Below are 24,769 nucleotides of genomic sequence, written 5' to 3'. Positions count from 1 at the left end.
CGTCAGGGGTCCCCGACATCGGGGAGGGATCCCCAAAATCCGACAGGGGCACCCCGAACCCCGAAATCTGACAGGGCACCCCGAAATCCGACAAGGCACCCCCAAATCCGCCAGGGGACCCCGAAATCTAACAGGGATCCCCGAAATCCGTCAGGGATCCCCAAAATCCGCCAGGGCACCCAAAATCTGACAGGGATCCCCGAAATGTGATAGGGATCCCCGAAATCTGACAGTGATCCCCAAAATCCGCCAGGGCACCCCGAAATCTGATAGGGATCCCCAAAATCTGACAGGGCACCCCGAACCCCAAAATCCTTCCAAGCCAACCCAAAATTTTCCCTAAATCCTCCAAAAAAACCCCAAAAATCGCCCAAAAAAACCCCAAGAATCATCTAAAAAAACCCTAAAAATCGCCAAAAAAACCCCTAAAAATCGCCCCAAAAAACACAAAAATTGCCAGAAAAAACCCAAATCCTTCCAAATCCCCCAAATCCTTCCAAACCACCCCAAAATTTCCCCAAATCCTCCAAATAAAACCCCAAAAATCGCCCAAAAAACCCGTAAAAATCGCCCAAAAAACCACAAAAATCGCCCAAAAAACCCCAAAAATCCTCCAAAAAAACCCCTAAAAATCGCCCAAAAAACCCCAAATCCACCCAAGATCACCCAAAAAACCCCAAAATCACCCAAATCCTTCTAAACCACCCCAAAATTTCCCCAAATCCTCCAAATAAAACCCCAAAAATCGCCCAAAAAACCCGTAAAAATCGCCAGAAAAACCCCAAAAATCGCCAGAAAAATCCCCTGAAATTGCCCCAAAAACCACAAAAATCGCCCAAAAAAACCCCTAAAAATCCCCCTAAAAAAACCAAAATCGCCCAAAAACCCCCAAAAATCACCCAAATCCTTCCAAACCACCCCAAAATTTCCCCAAATCCTCCAAAAAGAACCCAAAAATCGCCCCAAATCACCCTAAAATCGCCCAAAAAACCACAAAAATCGCCAAAAAACCCCACAAAAAATCGCCAGAAAAATCCCCCGAAATTGCCCAAAATCGCCCCAAAATTGCCCAAAAACCCCCCAAAATCACCCAAAAAAACCCCAAAATCCCCAAAATCCTTCCAAACCACGCCAAAATTTCCCCAAATCCTCCAAATAAAACCCCAAAAATCGCCCAAAAACCCCCAAAAACCACCAGAAAAATCCCCCGAAATTGCCCAAAATTGCCCCGAAATCGCCCGAAATTGCCCGAAATTGCCCGAAATGGCCGGAATTTGGCCCAAAGCGTACCCGTGGCGCAGGGCCAGGCGCACGAAGCCGCGGCGCCGGCGCAGGGTGACGCGGTGACGCCCCGGGGTCCCCTCGAGCGCCTCGGCCGCGCCGCCCACCATGATCAGCAGCGCCTGCGACCCCCGCGCCAGGACGGCGTCCAGGCAGCGCCGGCTCACCGGGCACAGGCCTGGAAGAGAAACCCCAAATCTGTCAGAAATCCCAAAATGTAAAAAAAAAAAAAAAAACCCCAAAAAAAAAACCCCATGAAAAAGGTTAAAAACCCATAAAAATCCCATAAAAAACCTTAAAACCTCCTAAAATCCCATAAAAATCCCATAAAATTCCCATAAAATCCCATAAAAATCCCATAAAAACCCCATAAAACCCCATAAAACCCCATTAAAACCCAATAAAATCCCATTAAATCCCATAAAATCCCATAAAACCTCATAAACCATATTAAAATCCCATAAAATCCCATAAAATCCCATGAAATCTCACATAAAACCCCATAAAACCCCATAAAACCCCATAAATCCCATAAAATCCCATAAAAAACCTTAAAACCTCATAAAATCACATAAAAACCCATAAAATCCCATAAAAATCCCATAAAATTCCCATAAAATCCCATAAAACCTCATGAAATCCCATAAATCTCCATAAAAACCCCATAAAACCCCATAAAACCCCATAAATCCCATAAAATCCCATAAAATACCATAAAACCCCATAAAACCCCATAAAATTCCCATAAAATCTCATAAAATCCCATAAAAAACCTTAAAACCTCATAAAATCCCATAAAATCCCATAAAATCCCATTAAAAAACCTTAAAACCTCCTAAAATCCCATAAAAATCCCACAAAATTCCCATAAAATCCCATAAAATCCCATAAATCTCCATAAAACCTCAAAAAACCACATTAAAATCCCATAAAATTCCCATAAAATCCCATAAAAATCCCACAAAAATCCCATAAAAAACCCATAAAACCCCATAAATCCCCACTGACCGGCAGCCGGAACGGCCCCATCCAAAACCCCATAAAACCTCCCAAAAAACCCCATTAAAAACCCCTAAAAAACCCTATAAAAACCCTAAAATCCTATAAAATCCCATAAAAATCCTATAAAAACCCCATAAAATCCCATAAATCCCATAAATCCCCACTGACCGACGTCCGGAACAGCCCCATCCAAAACCCCATAAATCCTCCCAAATAAACCCCATTAAAAAACCCTAAAAAAACCCTAAAAAACCCTAAAATCCTATAAAAATCCTATAAAAATCCCATAAAAATCCTATAAAAATCCTATAGAATCCCATAAATCCCATAAATCCCACTGACCGGCAGCCGGAACAGCCCCATCCAAAACCCCATAAATCCTCCCAAAAACCCCCATTAAAAAACCCTAAAAAACCCTATAAAAACCCTAAAATTCTATAAAAATCCCATAAAAATCCTATAAAAACCCCATAAAATCCCATAAATCCCATAAATCCCCACTGACCGACGTCCGGAACAGCCCCATCCAAAACCCCATAAATCCTCCCAAAAAACCCCATTAAAAACCCCTAAAAAACCCTATAAAAACCCTAAAATCCTATAAAAATCCTATAAAAATCCTATAAAAACCCCATAAAATCCCATAAATCCCATAAATCCCACTGACCGGCGGCCATGGCGTACTCCCGGTAGATCGGCAGCCGGAACAGCCCCTCCAGCGCGGCCAGGCTGGGGCGCAGCCCCGGGCAGGGACCCCACTCGGATTTGGGGTCGTCCCAATGGGATTTGGGGTCGGGGTCGGATTTGGGGTCATCCCAGGATTTGGGGTCATCCCAATGGGATTTGGGGTCGGGGTCGGATTTAGGGTCATCCCAGGATTTGGGGTCATCCCAATGGGATTTGGGGTCGGGGTCGGATGTGGGGTCATCCCAGGATTTGGGGTCATCCCAATGGGATTTGGGGTCGGGGTTGCATTTGGGGTCGGGGTCTAATTTAGGGTCATCCCAGGATTTGGGGTCGTCCCAATGGGATTTGGGGTCGGGGTGGGATTTGGGGTCGGGGTCGGATTTGGGGTCAGGGTCGGATGTGGGGTCATCCCAGGATTTGGGGTCATCCCAATGGGATTTGGGGTCGGGGTCGGATTTGGGGTCGGGGTCGGATTTAGGGTCGGGGTCAGATTTGGGGTCACCCCAATGGGATTTGGGGTCAGATTTGGGGTCATCCCAGGATTTGGGGTCATCCCAATGGGATTCCGGGTCAGATTTAGGGTCGGTCCCAGATTTGGGGTCCCATTGGGATTTGGGGTCAGATTTGGGGTCATCCCAGGATTTGGGGTCATCCCAATGGGATTTGGGATCCCAATCGGATTTGGGGTCATCCCAATGGGATTCGGAGTCAGATTTAGGGTCGGTCCCAGATTTGGGGTCCCATTGGGATTTAGGGTCAGATTTGGGGTCGCATTGGGATTTAGGGTGGGATTTGGGGTCCCATTGGCATTTGGGATCTGATTGGGATTTGGGATCGGATTTGGGGTGGGATTTGGGGTCGCATTGGGATTTGGGGTCCCATTGGGATTTGGGATCGGATTTTGGGTGGGCTGTGGGATCGGATTTGGGATCGGATTTGGGATCGGATGTGGGGTGGGCTGTGGGATCGGATTTGGGGTGGGATTTGGGATCGGCTTTGGGATCGGATTTGGGGTGGGCTTTGGGGTCCCATTGGGATTTGGGGTGGGATTTGGGGTCGCATTGGGATTTGGGGTGGGATTTGGGATCTGATTGGGATTTGGGGTGGGATTTGGGATCGGCTTTGGGATCCGATTGGGATTTGGGATCGGCTTTGGGGTGGGATTTGGGGTGGGCTGTGGGATCGGCTTTGGGATCCGATTGGGATTTGGGATCGGATTTGGGGTGGGCTGTGGGATCGGCTTTGGGATCGGCTTTGGGGTGGGATTTGGGGTCCCATTGGGATTTGGGATCGGCTTTGGGGTGGGCTGTGGGATCGGCTTTGGGATCGGCTTTGGGGTGGGATTTGGGGTGGGATTTGGGGTCCCATTGGGATTTGGGATCGGCTTTGGGGTGGGATGTGGGGTGGGATTTGGGGCGGCGCCCCGCGGCCCCGCGGGCCCCGGTGACGAAGGCCCCGAAGACGCCGATGCAGGAGATGCCGTGGGGGTGGGCGGGGAGGACGTAACTGCGCCCGGGGGGGAGGGGACACTCGCGGATCACCTGCGGACAGCGGGGACATTTATGGGATTTGGGGACATTTATGGGATTGGGGACATTTATGGGATTTGGGGACATTTATGGGATTGGGGACATTTATGGGATTTGGGGACATTTATGGGATTGGGGACATTTATGGGATTGGGGGGTTTTATGGGATTGGGGGGATTTGGGGACATTTATGGGATTGGGGACCTCTATGGGATTTCATGGGATTTGGGGACATTTATGGGATTTGTGACATTGGGGACATTTATGGGATTGGGGACATTTATGGGATTGGGGGGATTTATGGGATTTGGGGACATTTATGGGATTGGGGACATTTATGGGATTGGGGACATTTATGGGATTTGGGGACATTTATGGGATTGGGGACATTTATGGGATTTGGGGACATTTATGGGATTTGTGACATTGGGGACATTTATGGGATTTGGGGACATTTATGGGATTGGGGACATTTATGGGATTGGGGGACATTTATGGGATTGGGGACATTTATGGGATTGGGGGACATTTATGGGATTGGGGGACATTTATGGGATTGGGAACATTTATGGGATTGGGGACATTTATGGGATTTGGGAACATTTATGGGATTGGGGATATTTATGGGATTTGGGGGATTTGGGGGATTTGGTGACACTCGGGGACACGGGGCCGGTGGCGCCGTTACCGTGATGGGGAAATAGTCACAGAAATGGTCCCAGAGGCGCCAGTTCCGCAGCCAGTCCCAGTGCCGGGGCCCTGGGGACATTAATGGGGACATCGGGGACATTCGGGGACAGCGGGGACATCGAGGGGACATCGAGGATATCGGGGACATTTGGGGATTTGGGGACATTGGGGACATTGGGGACATTCGGGACATTTGGGGGGACCCCGCTGTCCCCAACCCCTCACTGTCCCCACAATGTCCCCCCCAATGTCCCCAACGTCCCCAACCCCCCAATGTCCCCAAATGCCCCAAATGCCCCCAGTGTCATCAATGTCCCCAAATGTCCCAAATGTCCCCAAATGTCCCCAAATGTCCCCAAATCCCCAAATGTCCCCAAATGTCCCCAAATCCCCAAATTTCCCCAGTGTCCCCAAATCCCCCCAAATCCCCCAAATCTCCCCAAATCCCATAAATGTCCCCAAATCCCCAAAAGTCCCCAAATGTCCCCAATGTCCCCAAATCGCCAAATGTCCCCAAATGTCCCGAAATCCCCAAATGTCCCAAATGTCCCCAAATCCCCCAAATATCCCCAAATCCCCAAATGCCATAAATGTCCCAAACCCTCCCAATCCCCCAATGTCCCCAATGTCCCCAATGTCCCCAAATGTCCCAAATCCCCAAATCCCCCCAAATCCCCCAAATCCCATAAATGTCCCAAATCCCATAAATGTCCCCAATGTCCCCAAATCCCATAAATGTCCCCAATCCCCCAAATGTCCCCAAATGTCCCAAATGTCCCCAAATCCCCAAATGTCCCAAAATCCCATAAATGTCCCCAAATGTCCCCAAATGTCCCCAATCCCCCCAATGTCCCCAAATCCCCAAATCCCATAAATGCCCCAAATCCCATAAATGTCCCCAAATCCCCAAATGTCCCCAATGTCCCCAAATCCCCAAATGTCCCAAATGTCCCGAAATCCCCAAATCCCATAAATGTCCCCAAATCCCCCAAATGTCCCCAGTGTCCCCAAATCCCCAAATGTCCCAAATGTCCCCAATCCCCCCAAATCCCCAAATGTCCCCAAATCCCCAAATCCCATAAATGTCCCCAATCCCCCCAAATCCCCAAATGTCCCCAATGTCCCCAAATCCCATAAATGTCCCCAATCCCCCCAATGTCCCCAAATCCCCAAATCCCATAAATGTCCCCAATCCCATAAATGTCCCCAATCCCCCCAAATCCCATAAATGTCCCCAAATCCCATAAATGTCCCAAATCCCATAAATGTCCCCAAATCCCCCAAATCCCCCCATGTCCCCACCCCGCTCGGGCCCGTGCCAGTCCCAGAGCCACCACCCCGCGTAGGTGACGGGGACGATCCAGAGCCGCGTCCTCAGCAGCAGCAGCAGCGCCAGCACCGAGCCCGGCCCTAATTTGCATATTCATTAGCCTTAATTAGCGCCATTACCTTCATTATCCCCCCCCCCCCCCGGCTCTCCCGGCGTTAATTAACCCCCATGTTGTTAATTGTACCCTCCCCTCTAAGGGTTAATTAATGCCCCCCCCCCCGCCGCCATTAATTAGCCCGCTGGAGTTAATTAATTCCCCGCTAATTAATTAATTATTCTCCCCTCCCCGTTAATTACCCTCATTCGAGGTTCATTAACCCCCCTTCATTACCACGCTGTTAATTGCACCCCTCCCCTCTAAGGGTTAATTAATGGCCCCCTCTCCGCCATTAATTAGCCCGCTGGAGTTAATTAATCCCCCGCTAATTAATTATTCTCCTCGGTAATTACCGCCATTAATTGCCCCATTCCGGGTTAATTAACCTCCCGGGTTAATTACCGCCCGTTAATTGCCCCCTCTGCTTTTAACCGCATCAAGCAACTCCTCATTAATTACCCCCAGTAATTAATTAACCCCCCATTAATGACCCCTCCAGGGCTTAACCTCCCCCTCCAAAGGGTTAATTAGCCCTCCCAGGAGTTAATTACCGCCTCAGCATTAATTAACCCCGTTAATTACCGCCGTTAATTGCCCCCTCCACCTTTAACCCCATCAAGCCACTCCTCCCTCCCCATTAATTAACCCTCCTAGTCGTTAATTAACACCATTAATTACCCCTCCAGGGCTTAGCCCACCCTTCTAAAGTGTTAATTACCCCTCCCAGGAGTTAATTACCCCCCCGGCCTTAATTAACCCGCGCTAATTAGCCCCCCAGGCTTAACTGCCGCCGTTAATTGAGCCCCTCAAGCCACCCATCTCTCCCCATTAATTAACGCTCCTAATTAATTAATGCGCCCATTAATTACCCCTCCAGGGCTTAACCTCCCCCTCCAAAGGGTTAATTAGCCCTCCCAGGAGTTAATTACCGCCTCAGCATTAATTAACCCCGTTAATTACCGCCGTTAATTGCCCCCTCCACCTTTAACCCCATCAAGCCACGCCTCCCTCCCCATCAATTAACCCTCCTAGTCATTAATTAACCCCATTAATTACCCCTCCAGGGCTTAAACCCCCCTTCCAAAGGGTTAATTACCCCTCCCAGGAGTTAATTACCCCCCCAGACTTAATTAACCCGCGCTAATTAGCCCCCCTCTGCTTAATTACCGCCGTTAATTGAGCCCCTCAAGCCACTCATCTCTCCCCATTAATTAACGCTCCTAATTAATTAATGCGCCCATTAATTACCCCTCCAGGGCTTAAACCCCCCTTCCAAAGGGTTAATTAGCCCTCCCAGGAGTTAATTACCCCCTCAGCATTAATTAACCCGCGCTAATTACCGCCGTTAATTGCCCCCTCCACCTTTAACCCCATCAAGCCACTCCTCCCTCCCCATCAATTAACCCTCCTAGTCATTAATTAACCCCATTAATTACCCCTCCAGGGCTTAACCCACCCTTCCAAAGGGTTACTTACCCCTCCCAGGAGTTAATTACCCCCTCAGCATTAATTAACCCCGTTAATTACCGCCGTTAATTGCCCCCTCCACCTTTAACCCCATCAAGCCACTCCTCCCTCCCCATCAATTAACCCTCCTAGTCACTAATTAACCCCATTAATTACCCCTCCAGGGCTTAAACCCCCCTTCCAAAGGGTTAATTAGCCCTCCCAGGAGTTAATTACCCCCTCAGCATTAATTAACCCGCGCTAATTACCGCCGTTAATTGCCCCCTCCACCTTTAACCCCATCAAGCCACTCCTCCCTCCCCATCAATTAACCCTCCTAGTCACTAATTAACCCCATTAATTACCCCTCCAGGGCTTAAACTCCCCCTTCCAAAGGGTTAATTACCCCTCCCAGGAGTTAATTACCCCCTCAGCCTTAATTAACCCCGTTAATTACCGCCGTTAATTGCCCCCTCTGCTTTTAACCCCATCAACACCGCACTCCCCCTATTTAATTCACCCTCCTAATTAATTAACCCCGTCCATTAATGACCCCCTCCGGTTCTCAACCCTCCCCAAACCCCTTAATTCCCCCCTCCGAACCCTTAATTAACCCTAATTAACCCGCGCTAATTACCGAGGAAGAGGAAGGTCAGCATCCACTGCATCACGCACAGCGCTTGCAGCACGGAACCAAAAGTCCCCGCCATAACTACGCGGGGGGGGGGGGGGGCAAAATTTGGGGTGACACCGGCTGGGGGATGATGGGGGGACCCCCCAAATTCGGGGGGACCCCAAAAAAATTTGGGGGGACCCCAAAAATCCCCCAAAATCCCCCCCGGTACCTGCCGAGGTCGCCACGTCCCGGCCGAGGCCGAACTTTGCCCGAGGGGCGGAGGAAGGAGCTGGGTGTGGTTTGGGGGGGGGGGCGGGGAAAGGAGGGGGAAATTTTGGGGGATCCCCCCTTGGAGAACCCCAAAAAATTTGGGGGAAACCCCAAAAAATTGAGGACCCCAAAAAAAAACCCGAAATCCTCCAAAAATCCCGTTAAAGAGGAGGAAAATGAGGGGAAATTCCAAAATTTTGGGATTTAAAATGGGGTCGGAATGGTCCTAAAAAGGGACGGAAATTTTGGGGTCCCCCCCTTGGAGAACCCCAAAAATTTGGGGGGAAACCCCAAAAATTGAGGACCCCAAAAAAAAACCCGAAATCCTCCAAAAATCCCGTTAAAGAGGAGGAAAATGAGGGGAAAATCCAAAATTTGGGGGGATTTTAAATGGGAAAAATGCGGGGAAATTTTGGGGGATCCCCCCTTGGAGAACCCCAAAAATTTGGGGGGAACCCCAAAAATTTGAGAACCCCAAAAAAAAAACCGAAATCCTCCAAAAATCCCGTTAAAGAGGAGGAAAATGAGGGGAAAATCCAAAATTTTGTGGGATTTTAAATGGGAAAAATGCGGGGAAATTTTGGGGTTCCCCCCGTGCGTGCCCCAAAAATCCCCCCAAAATTCGCCCAAAATTCACCCAAAATCCCCTAAAATCCCCAAAATCCCACTAAAATCCGTCTAAAATTCCAAAATCCCCCCTAAAATCCCTTTTAAATTCCGCCAAATCCCCCAAAATCTCCTCGAAATCCCCCAAAATTCGCCTAAAATCCCCCAAAATCTTCCCCAGATTCCCCCAAAATTTCCCCAAAATCCCCCCAAAATCTCCTAAAATCCGCCAAAAATCCCAAAATCCCTCAAAAATCCCCCCAAATCCCCCAAAATCTCCCCAAAATCCCCTAAAAATCTCCCAAAATCCCTCAAAATTCCTCAAAAATCCCCCAAAATCCCCCAAAATCTCCCCAAACAATCCCAAAAAAATCCCCCAAAAATCCCCTAAAATCCCCCAAAAATCCCTCAAAATTCCTCAAAAATTCCCCAAAAATCCCCCCAAATCTCCCCAAAACCCCAAAAAAATCTCCAAAAATCCCCTAAAATCCCCTAAAATCCCTAAAAAATCCCCAAAAAATTCCCAACAATCCCCCAAAATCTCCCCCAAATCCCCCAAAACCTCCCCAAATCCATCCCCCAAAAAATCCCCCAAAATTTTCCGACCCCTCCCCAAACCCCAAAATCCCCCAAAAATTCCACAAATCCCCCAAAATCCCCTAAAAAAATCAAAAAAATTCCTCATTTTAATTCCGTTTATTGAGATTTTAAATCCATTTTTGGGGGTACAGAAATTTTGGAGCGCCCTCAAATTTTTGGGGAATTTTTGGGGATTTTTGGGGGGATTTTTTGGGATTTTTAGGGATTTTTTGGGGGGGTTTCAGATAAAACTGAGGAGCCCCAAAACCCCTTAAAAATCCCCCAAAAATTCCGATTTTAAAACATTTTTTTGGTTTTTTTTTTTCCCCTCAATTTCGGGGTTTTCCCCTGAATTTTTGGGATTTTCCCAAATTTTGGGTTTTTTTCCCTAATTTTAACTTTTTTTTCCATGATTTTGGGTTTTTTTTCCTGATATTTAAGGGTTTTTTCCTTAATTTTGGGTTTTTTTTCTAATTTTTGGGTTAATTTTGGGGTTTTTCCCCTGAATTTTGGATTTTATCCACATTTTGGGGTTTTTTCCAAATTTTGGGATTTTTTCCTATAATTTTGTGACTTTTCCTAATTTCGGGTTTTTTCCCCCTAATTTTGGGATTTTTCCCGAATTTTGGGGTTTTATTTTTCCCGAATTTTGGGATTTTTCCCGAATTTTGGGATTTTTCCCTAATTTTGGGGTTTTTTTCCCTAATTTTGGGATTTTTCCCAAATTTTGGGATATTTCCCTGATTTTGGTTTGTTTTTTTTTTTCCCTAATTTGTTATTTTTTTCCAAATTTTTTGGATTTTTCCCCGAATTTTGGAAATTTTTTTTCCCTGAATTTTTATTTTTCCCCGAATTTTGGAATTTTTTTTCCCTGAATTTTTATTTTCCCCAAATTTTGGAAATTTTTTTTCCGGAATTTTTGTTCTTTTTTCCTTTTTTTTCCCGAATTTTTGGGGCTGTCCCCGCGTTTTTGGGGGGATTTTCGGAGGGGGTTGGGGACAGCCCGGAGGCTTTTGGGGACACTGGGGACAGCAGGAGGTGACACAGGTGAGACACAGGTGAGACAGGTGAGACAGGTGAGACAGGTGAGACAGGTGAGACACAGGTGACACAGGTGAGACACAGGTGAGACACAGGTGAGACACAGGTGACACAGGTGACACAGGTGACACAGGTGACACACAGGTCACACAGGTGACACAGGTGTCACACAGGTGATACAGGTGACAGGTGACACAGGTGAGACAGGTGAGACACAGGTGAGACACAGGTGAGACACAGGTGACAGGTGAGACACAGGTGCCACAGGTGCCACAGGTGCCACAGGTGACACAGGTGACACAGGTGCCACAGGTGCCACAGGTGCCTCAGATGGAGATGCTCTCCTGCACGCAGGTGGTGACACAGGTGGCACAGGTGACAGGTGGCACAGGTGACAGGTCACACAGGTGACACAGGTGACACAGGTGACAGGTGCCACAGGTGCCTCAGATGGAGATGCTCTCCTGCACGCAGGTGGTGCCACAGGTGACACAGGTGGCACAGGTGACAGGTGACACAGGACACACAGGTGACAGGTGCCACAGGTGCCTCAGATGGAGATGCTCTCCTGCACGCAGGTGGTGACACAGGTGGCACAGGTGACAGGTGACACAGGTGACAGGTCACACAGGTGACACAGGTGACACAGGTGACAGGTGCCACAGGTGCCTCAGATGGAGATGCTCTCCTGCACGCAGGTGGGCTCCAGGTAGGGGTAGGGCAGGGCCAGCGCGGCGTTGCGGGCGCGGACGCGCTCGGTGATGGCGGCCAGGCGCGCCCGGAACGCGGCCAGCAGCCGCCGCGGAGCCCGCCCGGCCAGCAGGTCCTGAGTGCGCGAGCCCAGGGGGCGCTGGGGACATCGAGGGGACATTGGGGGGATTGGGGACATTGGGGGGATTGGGGACATTGGGGACATTGGGGACATTGGGGGACATTGGGGACATTGGGGGGATTGGGGACATCGAGGGGACATTGGGGACATTGGGGGACATTGGGGACATTGGGGGATTTGGGGACATTGGGGACATCGGGGACATCGAGGGGACATTGGGGACATTGGGGACATTGGGGACATTGGGGGATTTGGGGACATCGAGGGGACATTGGGGACATTGGGGGGATTTGGGGACATCGAGGGGACATTGGGGACATTGGGGACATCACAGGGGACATTGGGGACATCGAGGGGACATTGGGGACATTGGGGACATCACAGGGGACATTGGGGGATTGGGGGGATTGGGGACATTGGGGACATTGGGGGGATTGGGGACATTGGGGGGATTGGGGACATTGGGGACATTGGGGGACATTGGGGACATTGGGGGGATTTGGGGACATTGGGGACATTGGGGACATTGGGGACATTGGGGGGATTTGGGGACATTGGGGACATTGGGGACATTGGGGACATTGGGGGGATTTGGGGACATTGGGGATATTGGGGGATTGGGGACATTGGGGACATTGAGGGGACATTGGGGACATTGGGGACATTGGGGACATTGGGGGATTGGGGACATTGGGGTCATTGAGGGGACATTGGGGTCATTGAGGGGACATTGGGGACATCGAGGGATTGGGGACATTGGGGACATCGAGGGGACATTGGGGACAATGGGGGGATTTGGGGACATTGGGGACATTGGGGGCATTGAGGGGACATTGGGGGGATTGGGGACATTGGGGACATCCCCCCGATGTCCCCAAATGTCCCCAATCCCCCCAATGTCCCCAATGTCCCCAAGCGCCCCCCGGTGTCCCCAATGTCCCCGTGTCCCCATTAATGTCCCCAGTCACCCCGATGTCCACAATCCTCCCAATATCCCCAATGTCCCCAATGCCCCCCGATGTCCCCAAATGTCCCCAATCCCCCCAATGCCCCAAATCTCCCCAATGTCCCCAATGTCCCCAATCCCCCCCCAATGTCCCCGGTGTCCCCGGTGTCCCCAGTCCCACCAATGTCCCCAATCCCCCCCGGTGTCCCCAATGTCCCCAAGCCCCCAAATGTCCCCAATGTCCCCAATGTCCCCAATCCCCCCCAATGTCCCCAATCCCCCCGGTGTCCCCGGTGTCCCCGGTGTCCCCGGTGTCCCCAATCCCCCCGGTGTCCCTGGTGTCCCCAATCCCCCCCAATGTCCCCAATCCCCCCGGTGTCCCCCATGTCCCCGGTGTCCCCGGTGTCCCCAATCCCCCCAATGTCCCCAATCCCCCCCGGTGTCCCCCATGTCCCCGGTGTCCCCGGTGTCCCCAATCCCCCCCGATGTCCCCAATCCCCCCGATGTCCCCGGTGTCCCCAATGTCCCCAATCCCCACAATGTCCCCAAGCCCCCCCGATGTCCCCGATGTCCCCGGTGTCCCCGGTGTCCCCAATCCCCCCCGATGTCCCCGGTGTCCCCAATGTCCCCAATCCCCACCAATGTCCCCAATCCCCCCGGTGTCCCCGGTGTCCCCGATGTCCCCGGTGTCCCCGATGTCCCCAATCCCCCCCGATGTCCCCAATCCCCCCCGGTGTCCCCGGTGTCCCCGATGTCCCCGGTGTCCCCGATGTCCCCAATCCCCCCCGATGTCCCCAATCCCCCCGATGTCCCCGGTGTCCCCGATGTCCCCAATCCCCCCCGATGTCCCCAATCCCCCCCGATGTCCCCGGTGTCCCCGATGTCCCCAATCCCCCCCGGTGTCCCCGGTGTCCCCGGCCTCACCGGCTCGCCCCCCTCGTAGCTGACCACGCTGAGCAGGGCCAGCAGGGCCCCGGTGGCCTCGGGGCCCGGCAGGGTGGCCAGCAGCAGCTCCTCGGTGGCCTCGTCGTCGCTGGCCGGCGGCGGCCGCTGCAGCGTGCCCGGCGTGTTGGGCATCCAGGCCGCGTAGTCGTACTGGGGAGGGGGCAGCAGGGTCACGGGGGGGGTCAGCGGCCCCAAAAGTGACCTGGGGTCACCTGGGGGTCAGCGGCCCCAAAAGTGACCCCGGGGTCACCGGCCCCAAAAGTGACCCGGGGTCACCTGGGGGTCAGCGGCCCCACAAGTGACCTGTGGTCACCTGGGGGTCAGCAGCCCCAAAAGTGACCAGGGGTCAGCGGCCCCAAAAGTGACCCCGGGGTCACCTGGAGGTCACAGGGGTCACCAGCCCCAAAAGTGACTCGGGGTCAGCGGCCCCAAAAGTGACCTGGGGTCACCTGGGGGTCAGCGGCCCCAAAAGTGACCTGGGGTCACCTGGGGGTCAGCGGCCCCAAAAGTGACCCGGGGTCAGCGGCCCCAAAAGTGACCCGGGGTCACCGGCCCCAAAAGTGACCCAGGGTCACCAGCCCCAAAAGTGACCCAGGGTCAGCGGCCCCAAAAGTGACCTGGGGTCACCTGGGGGTCAGCGGCCCCAAAAGTGACCAGGGGTCAGCGGCCCCAAAAGTGACCCGGGGTCACCTGGGGGTCAGCGGCCCCAAAAGTGACCCCGGGGTCTCCTGGGGGTCACGGGGGTCACTGACCACAAAAGGGACACGAGGTCACCTGGGGGTCAGCGGCCCCAAAAGTGACTCGGGGTCACCTGGGGGTCAGCGGCCCCAAAAGTGACCCAGGGTCACAGGGGGGGTCACTGGCCTCAAAACTGCCCCGAGGTCACTCAGGTGCCATCGGGGTCACCCAAGGGTTGTCACATCCCCACGGCCACTGCGGCCACCGAGGGGTCACCGGGGTCCCACCGGGGCCACTTGGGGGGTCGCCACATCCCCACGTCCTTGGTGGCCACCAAGGTGGGGTTTGTGGCCACGGCCGAGCCTGACGGACACGCTTGGGCGTCTCCCTCCCCCCAGGTGTCCCCAGGTGTCCCCAGGTGTCCCCAGGTGCCACCTGGCCGCTGTTGACGGCGGCGTGCCGGGCGGAGCAGCAGAAGATGATCATGGTCAGGAACTTGACGAGCTCGGGGCGGCCGCAGAGCTTGGACGGGAACCCTGGTGGGGACAGAGGGGACATTTGGGGACATCGGCGGGGGGGGGGACATCACCCGTCAAGGGGCGGGGGCGGCACCCGCCGGGTGACGTCACGCCGCGCGGAGGCGTCACCCGCCGCAGTGATGTCACCAGACAAAATGATGTCACCAAACGGGGTTGTCACCCGCCACAGTGATGTCACCCGCCGCAATGACGTCACCCGCCGCAGTGATGTCACCCGCCGCAATGACGTCACCCGCCACAATGACGTCACCCGCCGCAGTGATGTCACCCACCACGGGCCACCCACCCCCAGCACGTCACCACCCGCGCCCTGGCCATGGATGTGAGTGGGACCATCCCATGACCATGACCATGACCATGACCACGACCATGACCATGACTTGACCATTCCATGACCATGCCATGACCATGCCATGGCCATGACCATGACTTGACCATGACCACGCCATGACCATGCCATGACCATTCCACGACCATTCCATGACCATGACTTGACCATGACCATGATTTGACCATTCCATGACCATGACCATGACTTGACCATGCCATGACCATTCCATGACCATTCCATGACCATGCCATGGCCATGACCATGACTTGACCATTCCATGACCATGACTTGACCATTCCATGGCCATGACTTGACCATTCCATGGCCATTCCATGACCATGACTTGGCCATGATTTGACCATTCCATTCCATGACCATGACCATGCCATGGCCATGACCACTCCATGACCATTCCATGACCATTCCACGACCATTCCATGACCATGACCATGACCATGATTTGACCATTCCATGACCATGACTTGACCATTCCATGGCCATTCCATGACCATGACTTGGCCATGATTTGACCATTCCGTGACCATGACTTGACCATTCCATGGCCATTCCATGACCATGATTTGACCATTCCACGACCATGACCATCACCCATCACCGCCACGTCCCCGTGTCCCCGCCGATTGTCCCTGTCACCCCCCCCCCCCCAACGGCGTCCCCTACCGCTCTTCTCGTTGCCCAGGACGCCGTAGGTGAAGATCTCGCCCACCCACTCCTGCAGCTCCTCGTCCTCGGCCACCTCGCTGTCCTCGGCGTAGAAAAGCGCCACGATCCCCTCCACGTAGCTGGGACACCACGGCGGCGCCGGTGACGCGCGGGGACACCCACGCCACCCATCGATGTCGCCGCCGTCGCTGATGTCCCATCCCCGTGGCCCTGCTCCCCTTGTCACCTCCCCTGTCCCCGTCCTCGCTGTCGCCGTTGTCCCCATTGTCCCCATTGTCCCCATTGTCCCCACTGTCCCCATAACTCCCACCCCACTGTCCCCACTGCTGCCACCGCCATGTCCCCGCTGTCCCCATCCCATTGTCCCCATTGTCCCCAATGTCCCTACTGTCCCCATAATCCCACCCCATTGTCCCCACTGCTGCCACTGCCATGTCGCTGCTGTCCCCATCCCATTGTCCCCATTGTCCCCACCATTCCCACCTCCATGTCCCCATTGTCCCCATTGTCCCCAATGTCCCCACTGTCCCCATTGTCCCCATAACTCCCACCCCATTGTCCCCACCTTTCCCACCTCCATGTCCCCATTGTCCCCATCCCATTGTCCCCAATGTCCCCACTGTCCCCATAACTCCCACCCCATTGTCCCCACTGCTGCCACCTCCATGTCCCCATTGTCCCTCTCCCATTGTCCCCACTGTCCCCACTGTCCCCTCGTGTCCCCTCGTGTCCCCACTGTCCCCAATGTCCCCACTGTCCCCACTGTCCCCACTGTCCCCACTGTCCCCAGTGTCCCCATTGTCCCCATTGCCCCCACTGTCCCCACTGTTCCCACTGTCCCCTCGTGTCCCCTCGTGTCCCCACTGTCCCCAATGTCCCCACTGTCCCCATTTTCCCCATTGTCCCCATTGTCCCCGATGTCCCCATTGTCCCCTCGTGTCCCCTCGTTTCCCCTCGTGTCCCCATTGTCCCCGATGTCCCCAATGTCCCCATTGTCCCCATTGTCCCCATTGTCCCCGCTGTCACTTCGTGTCCCCTCGTGTCCCCTCGTGTCCCCACTGTCCCCGATGTCCCCATTTTCCCCAATGTCCCCATTGCCCCCACTGTCCCCATTGTCCCCTCGTGTCCCCTCGTGTCCCCTCGTGTCCCCACTGTCCCCGATGTCCCCAATGTCCCCATTGTCCCCTCGTGTCCCCACCTCTCGATGGCGCCCCAGATGTCCAGCGCGTCGTCCCTGTAGTGGTAGCCGGGGATGTCCCCAACGCCGCGCTCGGCCACGTCGTCGGGGACGCAGAGCTCGCGGAACGTCAGCGCCGCCGTGCCGCGGGCCACCAGCGCCAGCGTCCCCTCCCGGCCCACCGCGGTGGCCTGGGGACAGTGCCACCCTCAGTGCCACCCTCAGTGCCACCCTCAGTGTCCCCTGTGTCCCCTCAGTGTCCCCTCAGTGTCCCCTGTGTCCCCTCTGTCCCACCGCGGTGGCCTGGGGACAGTGCCACCCTCAGTGCCACCCTCAGTGCCACCCTCAGTGTCCCCTGTGTCCCCTCTGTCCCACCGCGGTGGCCTGGGGACAGTGCCACCCTCAGTGCCACCCTCAGTGCCACCCTCAGTGTCCCCTGTGTCCCCTCTGTCCCACCGCGGTGGCCTGGGGACAGTGCCACCCTCAGTGCCACCCTCAGTGTCCCCTCAGTGTCCCCTCTGTCCCCTCAGTGCCACCCTCAGTGCCACCCTCAGTGTCCCCTCCCGGCCCACCGCGGTGGCCTGGGGACAGTGCCACCCTCAGTGCCACCCTCAGTGTCCCCTGTGTCCCCTCTGTCCCACCGCGGTGGCCTGGGGACAGTGCCACCCTCAGTGTCCCCTCAGTGTCCCCTGTGTCCCCTCAGTGTCCCCTCAGTGTCCCCTCAGTGCCACCCTCAGTGTCCCCTCAGTGTCCCCTCAGTGTCCCCTCAGTGTCCCCTGTGTCCCCTCAGTGTCCCCTCAGTGCCACCCTCAGTGCCACCCTCAGTGTCCCCTCAGCATCACCCTCAGTGTCCCACAGGTGCCACAGATGACACAGGTGTCCCACAGGTGTCCCAGGTGTCCCAGGTGTCCCCAGGTGTCCCACAGGTGTCCCCCAGGTGTCCCAGGTGTCCCAGGTGTCCCAGGTGTGCCACAGGTGTCCCAGGTGTCCCAGGTGTCCCAGGTGTCCCAGGTGTCCCAGGTGGCACAAGTGACACAGGTGTCATACAGGTGACACACAGGTGACACACAGGTGTCCCAGGTGTGCCCAGGTGTCCCAGGTGTGCCCGGCTCACCTGGTCGATGATGCCGCCGGGGTTCAGCAGCGTCTCCCGCGCCAGGATGTTGATGTGGAAGGTGAAACGCAGGTGGGGGAGGAGGAGCTGGGGACATCGGGGACATCCGTGGGGACATCGGGGACATCCGTGGGGACAGTGGGGACATCGGGGACATCGGGGACATTGGGGGATTGGGGACATCGGGGACAGTGGGGACATCGGGGGATTGGGGATTTGGGGACGTCGGGGACATCGGGGACTTGGGGACATTGGGGGATTGGGGATTTTGGGACATTGAGGACATTGGGGACATTGGGGACATTAATGGGGACATTGGGGACATTGGGGACATCAGGGACATTGGGGGATTGGGGACATTGAGGACATTGGGGGACATTGGGGACATCAATGGGGACATTGGGGATATCGGGGACATTGGGGACATCGGGGACATTTAAGGACATTGGGGACATCAATGGGGACATTAATGGGGACATCCGTGGGGACATCGGGGACATTGAGGGATTGGGGACATTGGGGACATTGGGGACATTGGGGACATCAATGGGGACATCGGGGACATTGGGGACATTGGGTGGGGATTTTGGTGTCAGGGTTGGGATTTTTGGGACGGGGATTTCAGGGTGCATTTTTTGGGGTAAGGATGCAGTTTTTGGGGTCAGGGTTGGGATTTTGGGGTCAGGGTTGGGGTTTTTGGGACGGGGATTTCAAGGTGCAGCTTTTGGGGTCAGGGTTGGGATTTTTGGGGTCAGAGTTGGGATTTTTGGGGTCAGGGATGGGTTTTTGGGGTCAGAGTTGGGATTTTTGGGGTCAGGGTTGGGGATTTTTGGACAAGGATTTCGAGGTGCAGTTTTTGGGGTCAGGGATGAGTTTTTGGGGTCAGGGTTGGGATTTTTGGGGTCAGGGATGGGATTTTTGGGGTCAGGGATGGGTTTTTGGGGTCAGGGTTGGGATTTTGGGGTCAGGGTTGGGTTTTTGGGACAGGGATTTCAAGGTGCAGCTTTCGGGGTTAGGGTTGGGATTTTTGGGGTCAGAGTTGGGATTTTTGGGGTCAGGGATGGGATTTTTGGGGTCAGGGTTGGTGATTTTTGGACGAGGATTTCGAGGTGCAGTTTTTGGGGTCAGGGATGAGTTTTTGGGGTCAGGGTTGGGATTTTGGGACGGGGATTTCAAGGTGCAGCTTTCGGGGTCAGGGTTGGGATTTTTGGGGTCAGAGTTGGGATTTTTGGGGTCAGGGATGGGTTTTCGGGGTCAGGGTTGGGATTTTTGGGGTCAGGGTTGGGGATTTTTGGACAAGGATTTCGAGGTGCAGTTTTTGGGGTCAGGGATGAGTTTTTGGGGTCAGGGTTGGGATTTTTGGGGTCAGGGTTGGGTTTTTGGGACGGGGATTTCGAGGTGCAGTTTTTGGGGTCAGGGTTGGGGATTTTGGGACGGGGATTTCCAGGTGCAGCTTTTCGGGGTACCTGGTGCACGGGGTGGGCCACGGGCAGGCGCTGGGTGGCCACGGCGAAGGCCTCGGCCAGGAAGTGGCCGTGCAGCAGGTGAGTGACCATCTCGTGCAGGACGAAGTGAGCGCCCCGAACCCAGAGCTTGGCCAGGGCCCAGCCCCGGCCCCCCGGGAGGAAAATCGGGGACCCCGGCCCGGGGTGCTGGGACAGCTGGGGGGACACCGGGGTGATCAGGGGTCAGTGGGGGTCATCAGGGGTCAGTGGGGGTCATCAGGGGTCAGTGGGATCAGTGGGGGTCAGGGGACCCCGGCCCGGGGTGCTGGGACAGCTGGGGGGACACCGGGGGTCAGTGGGGTCAGTGGGGGTCATCAGGGGTCAGTGGGGGTCATCAGGGGTCAGTGGGATCAGTGGGGGTCAGGGGACCCCGGCCCGGGGTGCTGGGACAGCTGGGGGGACACCGGGGACATCAGGGGTCATCAGGGGTCAGTAGGGGTCAGTGGGGTCAGTGGGGACAGAGGGGTCATCAGGGGTCAGTGGGGTCAGTGGGGGTCAGGGGACCCCGGCCCGGGGTGCTGGGACAGCTGGGGGGACATCAGGGGTCAGTGGGGTCAGCAGGGGTCAGTGGGGTCAGTGGGGGTCATCAGGGGTCAGTGGGGTCAGGGGACCCCGGCCCGGGGCGCTGGGACAGCTGGGGGGACACCGGGGACATCAGGGGTCATCAGGGGTCAGTGGGGGTCAGTGGGGCCAGTGGGGACAGAGGGGTCATCAGGGGTCAGTGGGGGTCAGGGGACCCCAGCCTGGGGCACTGGGACAGCTGGGGGGACATCAGGGGTCAGTGGGGTCAGTGGGGACAGAGGGGTCATCAGGGGTCAGTGGGGTCAGTGGGGGTCAGGGGACCCCGGCCCGGGGTGCTGGGACAGCTGGGGGGACATCAGGGGTCAGTGGGGTCAGCAGGGGTCAGTGGGGTCAGTGGGGGTCATCAGGGGTCAGTGGGGTCAGGGGACCCCGGCCCGGGGCGCTGGGACAGCTGGGGGGACACCGGGGACATCAGGGGTCATCAGGGGTCAGTGGGGTCAGTGGTGGTCAGTGGTGGTCAGTGATGGTCAGTGGTGGTCAGCGATGGTCAGTGATGGTCAGTGATGGTCAGTGATAGTCAGTGGTGGTCAGTGATGGTCAGTGGTGGTCAGTGATGGACAATGATGGTCAGCAGTGGTCAGTGATGGACAGTGATGGTCAGTGGTAGTCAGTGATGGTCAGTGATGGTCAATGGTGGTCAGTGGTGGTCAGTGATGGTCAGTGATGGTCAATGGTGGTCAGCGATGGTCAGTGGTGGTCAGTGGTGGTCAGTGATGGTCAGTGATGGTCAGTGGTGGTCAGCAGGGACAGTGGTAGTCAGTGATGGTCAGTGGGTGGTCAGTGGTGGTCAGTGGTGGTCAGCGATGGTCAGTGATGGTCAGTGATGGTCTGTGATGGTCAGTGATGGTCAGTGATGGTCAGTGGGTGGTCAGTGATGGACAATGATGGTCAGCAGTGGTCAGTGATGGTCAGTGATGGTCAGCAGTGGTCAGTGATGGTCAGTGATGGTCAGTGATGGTCAATGGTGGTCAGTCATGTTCAGTGGTGGTCAGTGATGGACAGTAGTGGACACTGATGGTCAGCGGGGGTGGGGAGGCACAGGGACACTGAGGGGACACGGAGGGGACACGGAGGGGACACGGAGGGATCCCAAAGGGCCACTTGTGGCCATTTGTGGCCACCTGTGGCCACCTGGGGCCGTACCTGGATGGCCACGGGCAGCAGGCGGCCGCGGGGGCTGAGCCAGAGCAGGCACAGGGGGGCGGCCAGGAACTGGGGGTGTCCCCCGATGTCCCCCGTGGGGAGCCCCTCGAGCAGCGCGTAATCGGCCAGGAAGAGGCGCCCGCCCTGCGGCAGCGACACCCCGGAATTGGGGGAGCCCGAAACTGGGGAACCCCCAAAAATGGGGAACCCAAAATTGGGGATGCACCAAAAATGGGGAACCCAAAATTGGGGAACCCCCAAAAATGGGGACGCACAAAAAATGTGGATGCACCAAAAATGGGGACACCAAAATTGGGGATCCTCCAAAAATGGGGAGCCCAAAATTGGGGAACCCCCAAAAATGGGGACGCACCAAAAATGGGGAACCCAAAATTGGGGAACCCCCAAAAATGGGGACGCACCAAAATTGGGGAACCCCCAAAAATGGGGATGCACCAAAAATGGGGATGCACCAAAAATGGGGAACCCAAAATTGGGGAACCCCCAAAAATGGGGACGCACCAAAAATGGGGAACCCAAAATTGGGGAACCCCCAAAAATGGGGACGCACCAAAATTGGGGAACCCCCAAAAATGGGGATGCACCAAAAATGGGGATGCACCAAAAATGGGGAACCCAAAATTGGGGAACCCCCAAAAATGGGGACGCACCAAAAATGGGGAACCCAAAATTGGGGAGACACCAAAAATGGGGATGCCCCAAAATTGGGGATGCCCCAAAATTGGGGACACCCCAAAAATGGGGACACCAAAATTGGGACACCCCAGACACACCGAAATTGGGGGACCCCTAAAATGGGGATGCCCCAAAAATGGGGACACCAAAATGGGGACACCAAAATTGGGTACCCCAAAATGGGGATCCTCCAAAATTGGGGAACCCAAAATTGGGGACACCAAAATTGGGACACCCTCAGACACACCGAAATTGGGGGACCCCAAAAATGGGGACGCCCCAAAAATGGGGACAACAAAATGGGGATCTCAAAATTGGGACAACGAAATGGGGACACCGAAAATGGGACCCCAAAAATGGTTTTGGGGTTTTTTGGGGGTATTTTTGGGGTGGTTTTGGGGTGATTTTTGGGTGTTTTTGCATCTTTGGGGGTTTTTTAGGGTTTTTAGGGTTTTTGGGGTGCCCCACCTCCATCTCGCGGCGCAGGGAGATGCCGGGGCCGAGGCTCGGGGCCACCATGGGGGTCTTTGTTTGGGGTGATTTTGGGGTTTTTGGTGATTTCTGTAGTTCCTGTTCGGGGTTTTTTGGTGACTTTGGTGTATTTTGGGGTGTTTTTGGGATGTTTTTGGTGATTTCGGGGTGCCCCACCTCCATCTCGCGGCGCAGGGAGGTGCCGGGGCCGAGGCTCGGGGCCACCATGGGCTCGCTGACGGGGAAGTTGGGGGGCAGGCGGCGGCAGCGGCGCAGCAGGACGGGGTTCACCCCGCTCAGGAACTGCTCCCCGAAAAACGCGTCCTCCTGCCAGTGCCGCAGCACGTACTCTGCGGGGACACATTGGGGACACTTGGGGACACCTGGGGACGCCTTGGGGACAGGTGGGGACGCGGGGGAGGGGCACCCACCACTGATGGGGGTCCCGGGCCCCTCGAGCGCCGCCCGAACGTCCTCAAAGCTGCGCCAGGAAGAGCCGGAACGGAGCCCCCGGAGCCGGATCCGGATCTGCCTGGGGGGACAGCGGGGACATTTGGGGACATTGGGACATTGAGGGGACAATGGGGGGATTGGGGACATTTGGGGACATTGGGGACATTTGGGGACATTGGGACATTGAGGGGACATTGGGGGGATTGGGGACATTGGGGACATTTGGGGAGATTGGGGACATTGAGGGGACAATGGGGGGATTGGGGACATTTGGGGGATTGGGGACATTTGGGGGATTGGGGACATTTGGGGACATCATTGGGGACATTGGGGGGACACGCAAGGACAAAGAGATGGGTGGGGGTGGCTCGGACCCTCAGTGACCCCCATTGACCCCCATTGAACCCCAAAGACCCCCAAAGACCCCCAAAGACCCCTGTTGACCCCTGTTGACCCCCGTTGACCACTGTTGACCCCTGTTGACCCCCGTTGACCACTGTTGACCCCCAATGACCCCCGTTGACCCCTGTTGACCACTGTTGATCCCCGTTGACCCCCGTTGACTGCTGTTGACCCCCATTGACCACTGTTGACCCCCATTGACCACTGTTGACCCCCTTTGACCCCTGGTGACCCCCAATGACCCCCGTTGACCCCTGTTGACCACTGTTGACCGCCGTTGACCCCCGTTGACCACTGTTGACTCCCATTGACCACTGTTGACCCCCGTTGACCCCCATTGACCCCCGTTGACCCCCATTGACCACTGTTGACCCCCATTGACCACGGTTGACCCCTGTTGACCCCCGTTGACCACTGTTGACTCCCATTGACCACCGTTGACCCCCGTTGACCCCCGATGACGCCTGGTGACCCCCGGTGTCACTGACGCGGCGGCGGCGCGTGCGGCCAGCTGGACGCGGTGGCCCAGGGGGAAGCTCAGGGTGGGCGACAGCTGGGGGGGCGGCCCCGGTGATGTCGTCGCTTCCTGTGACGTCGCCGCTTCCTGTGACATCATCGCTTCCTGTGACGTCGTCGTTTCCGGCGACGTCGCCGGTGGGGACGCCGGTGGGGGCGTGGCCGGAGGGGGCGTGGCCGGTGGGGGCGGCCACGGGCACAGGGCCGGAGGCAGCGCCCGGAGGCACCATGGCCAGCCCGGGGCGTAGGGAGCCCACCTGGGACAGAGTGACCACTGGTGACCACTGGTGGCCACTGGTGACCAGTAGTGACCATTAATGACACCAGAACCCGCCTGGGACAGAGTGACCACTGGTGACCACTGGTGGCCACTGGTGACCAGTAGTGACCATTAATGACACCAGAACCCGCCTGGGACAGAGTGACCACCGGTGGCCACTGGTGACCATCAGTGACCAGTAGTGACCATTAGTGACCACTAGTGACCACCACGAGTAACCTCAGGGACAGGGACCCAGTGACCACCAGTGACCACCAGTGACCACCAGTGACCACCAGTTCCCTCCCAGTCTCTCCCAGTC

General features: G+C 55.6%; 2 protein-coding genes across 2 annotated transcripts in view; both read right to left on the bottom strand.

Annotated features, from left to right (window-relative positions):
- LOC128782690 (2-acylglycerol O-acyltransferase 3-like) overlaps positions 1-8,772 on the bottom strand; it is a 10,349-nt gene extending 1,577 nt beyond the window's left edge. The window contains exons 1-6 of the mRNA XM_053933149.1: positions 8,700-8,772; positions 6,492-6,599; positions 5,188-5,258; positions 4,398-4,511; positions 2,951-3,041; positions 1,291-1,459 (exon numbers count right to left, since the gene is read on the bottom strand). Of these exons, the coding sequence (XP_053789124.1) occupies positions 1,291-1,459; positions 2,951-3,041; positions 4,398-4,511; positions 5,188-5,258; positions 6,492-6,599; positions 8,700-8,772 (626 nt within the window). The remainder of the gene's footprint in view (positions 1-1,290; positions 1,460-2,950; positions 3,042-4,397; positions 4,512-5,187; positions 5,259-6,491; positions 6,600-8,699) is intronic.
- A 3,072-nt stretch (positions 8,773-11,844) lies between these two features.
- On the bottom strand, positions 11,845-24,346 carry LOC128782700 (polyunsaturated fatty acid lipoxygenase ALOX8-like). The gene is made up of 11 exons (XM_053933161.1): positions 24,161-24,346; positions 23,249-23,349; positions 22,995-23,167; positions 21,651-21,794; positions 19,887-20,081; positions 18,421-18,507; positions 17,328-17,497; positions 16,127-16,248; positions 15,011-15,111; positions 13,877-14,047; positions 11,845-12,024 (listed from the first exon to the last, which is right to left on the bottom strand). The coding sequence occupies exons 1-11, from the start codon at positions 24,286-24,288 to the stop codon at positions 11,845-11,847; spliced, it is 1,572 nt and encodes a 523-aa protein (XP_053789136.1). The 5' UTR covers positions 24,289-24,346.
- Between the last annotated feature and the right edge of the window lie 423 nt (positions 24,347-24,769).

The sequence above is a fragment of the Vidua chalybeata genome, assembly GCF_026979565.1.
Source record: "Vidua chalybeata isolate OUT-0048 chromosome 36 unlocalized genomic scaffold, bVidCha1 merged haplotype SUPER_36_unloc_1, whole genome shotgun sequence".
Taxonomy (NCBI): domain Eukaryota; kingdom Metazoa; phylum Chordata; class Aves; order Passeriformes; family Viduidae; genus Vidua; species Vidua chalybeata.
The sequence above is the reverse complement of the archived record's forward strand: the minus strand, read 5'-3'. Positions and strand labels throughout refer to the sequence as shown.

Bases quoted from the DNA above. Each gene is read 5' to 3' on its own strand.
- LOC128782700 (XM_053933161.1), bottom strand. From the start codon at position 24,288: ATGATGTCACAGGAAGCGGCGACGTCACAGGAAGCGACGACATCACCG. The intron at 23,350-24,160 runs GTCAGTGACACC...CTGTCCCCCCAG, and splicing joins GCCGCACGCGCCGCCGCCGC to GCAGATCCGGATCCGGCTCC. The intron at 14,048-15,010 runs GTGGCACCTGGG...CCCCCTCCCCAG, and splicing joins CCGCCGTCAACAGCGGCCAG to TACGACTACGCGGCCTGGAT.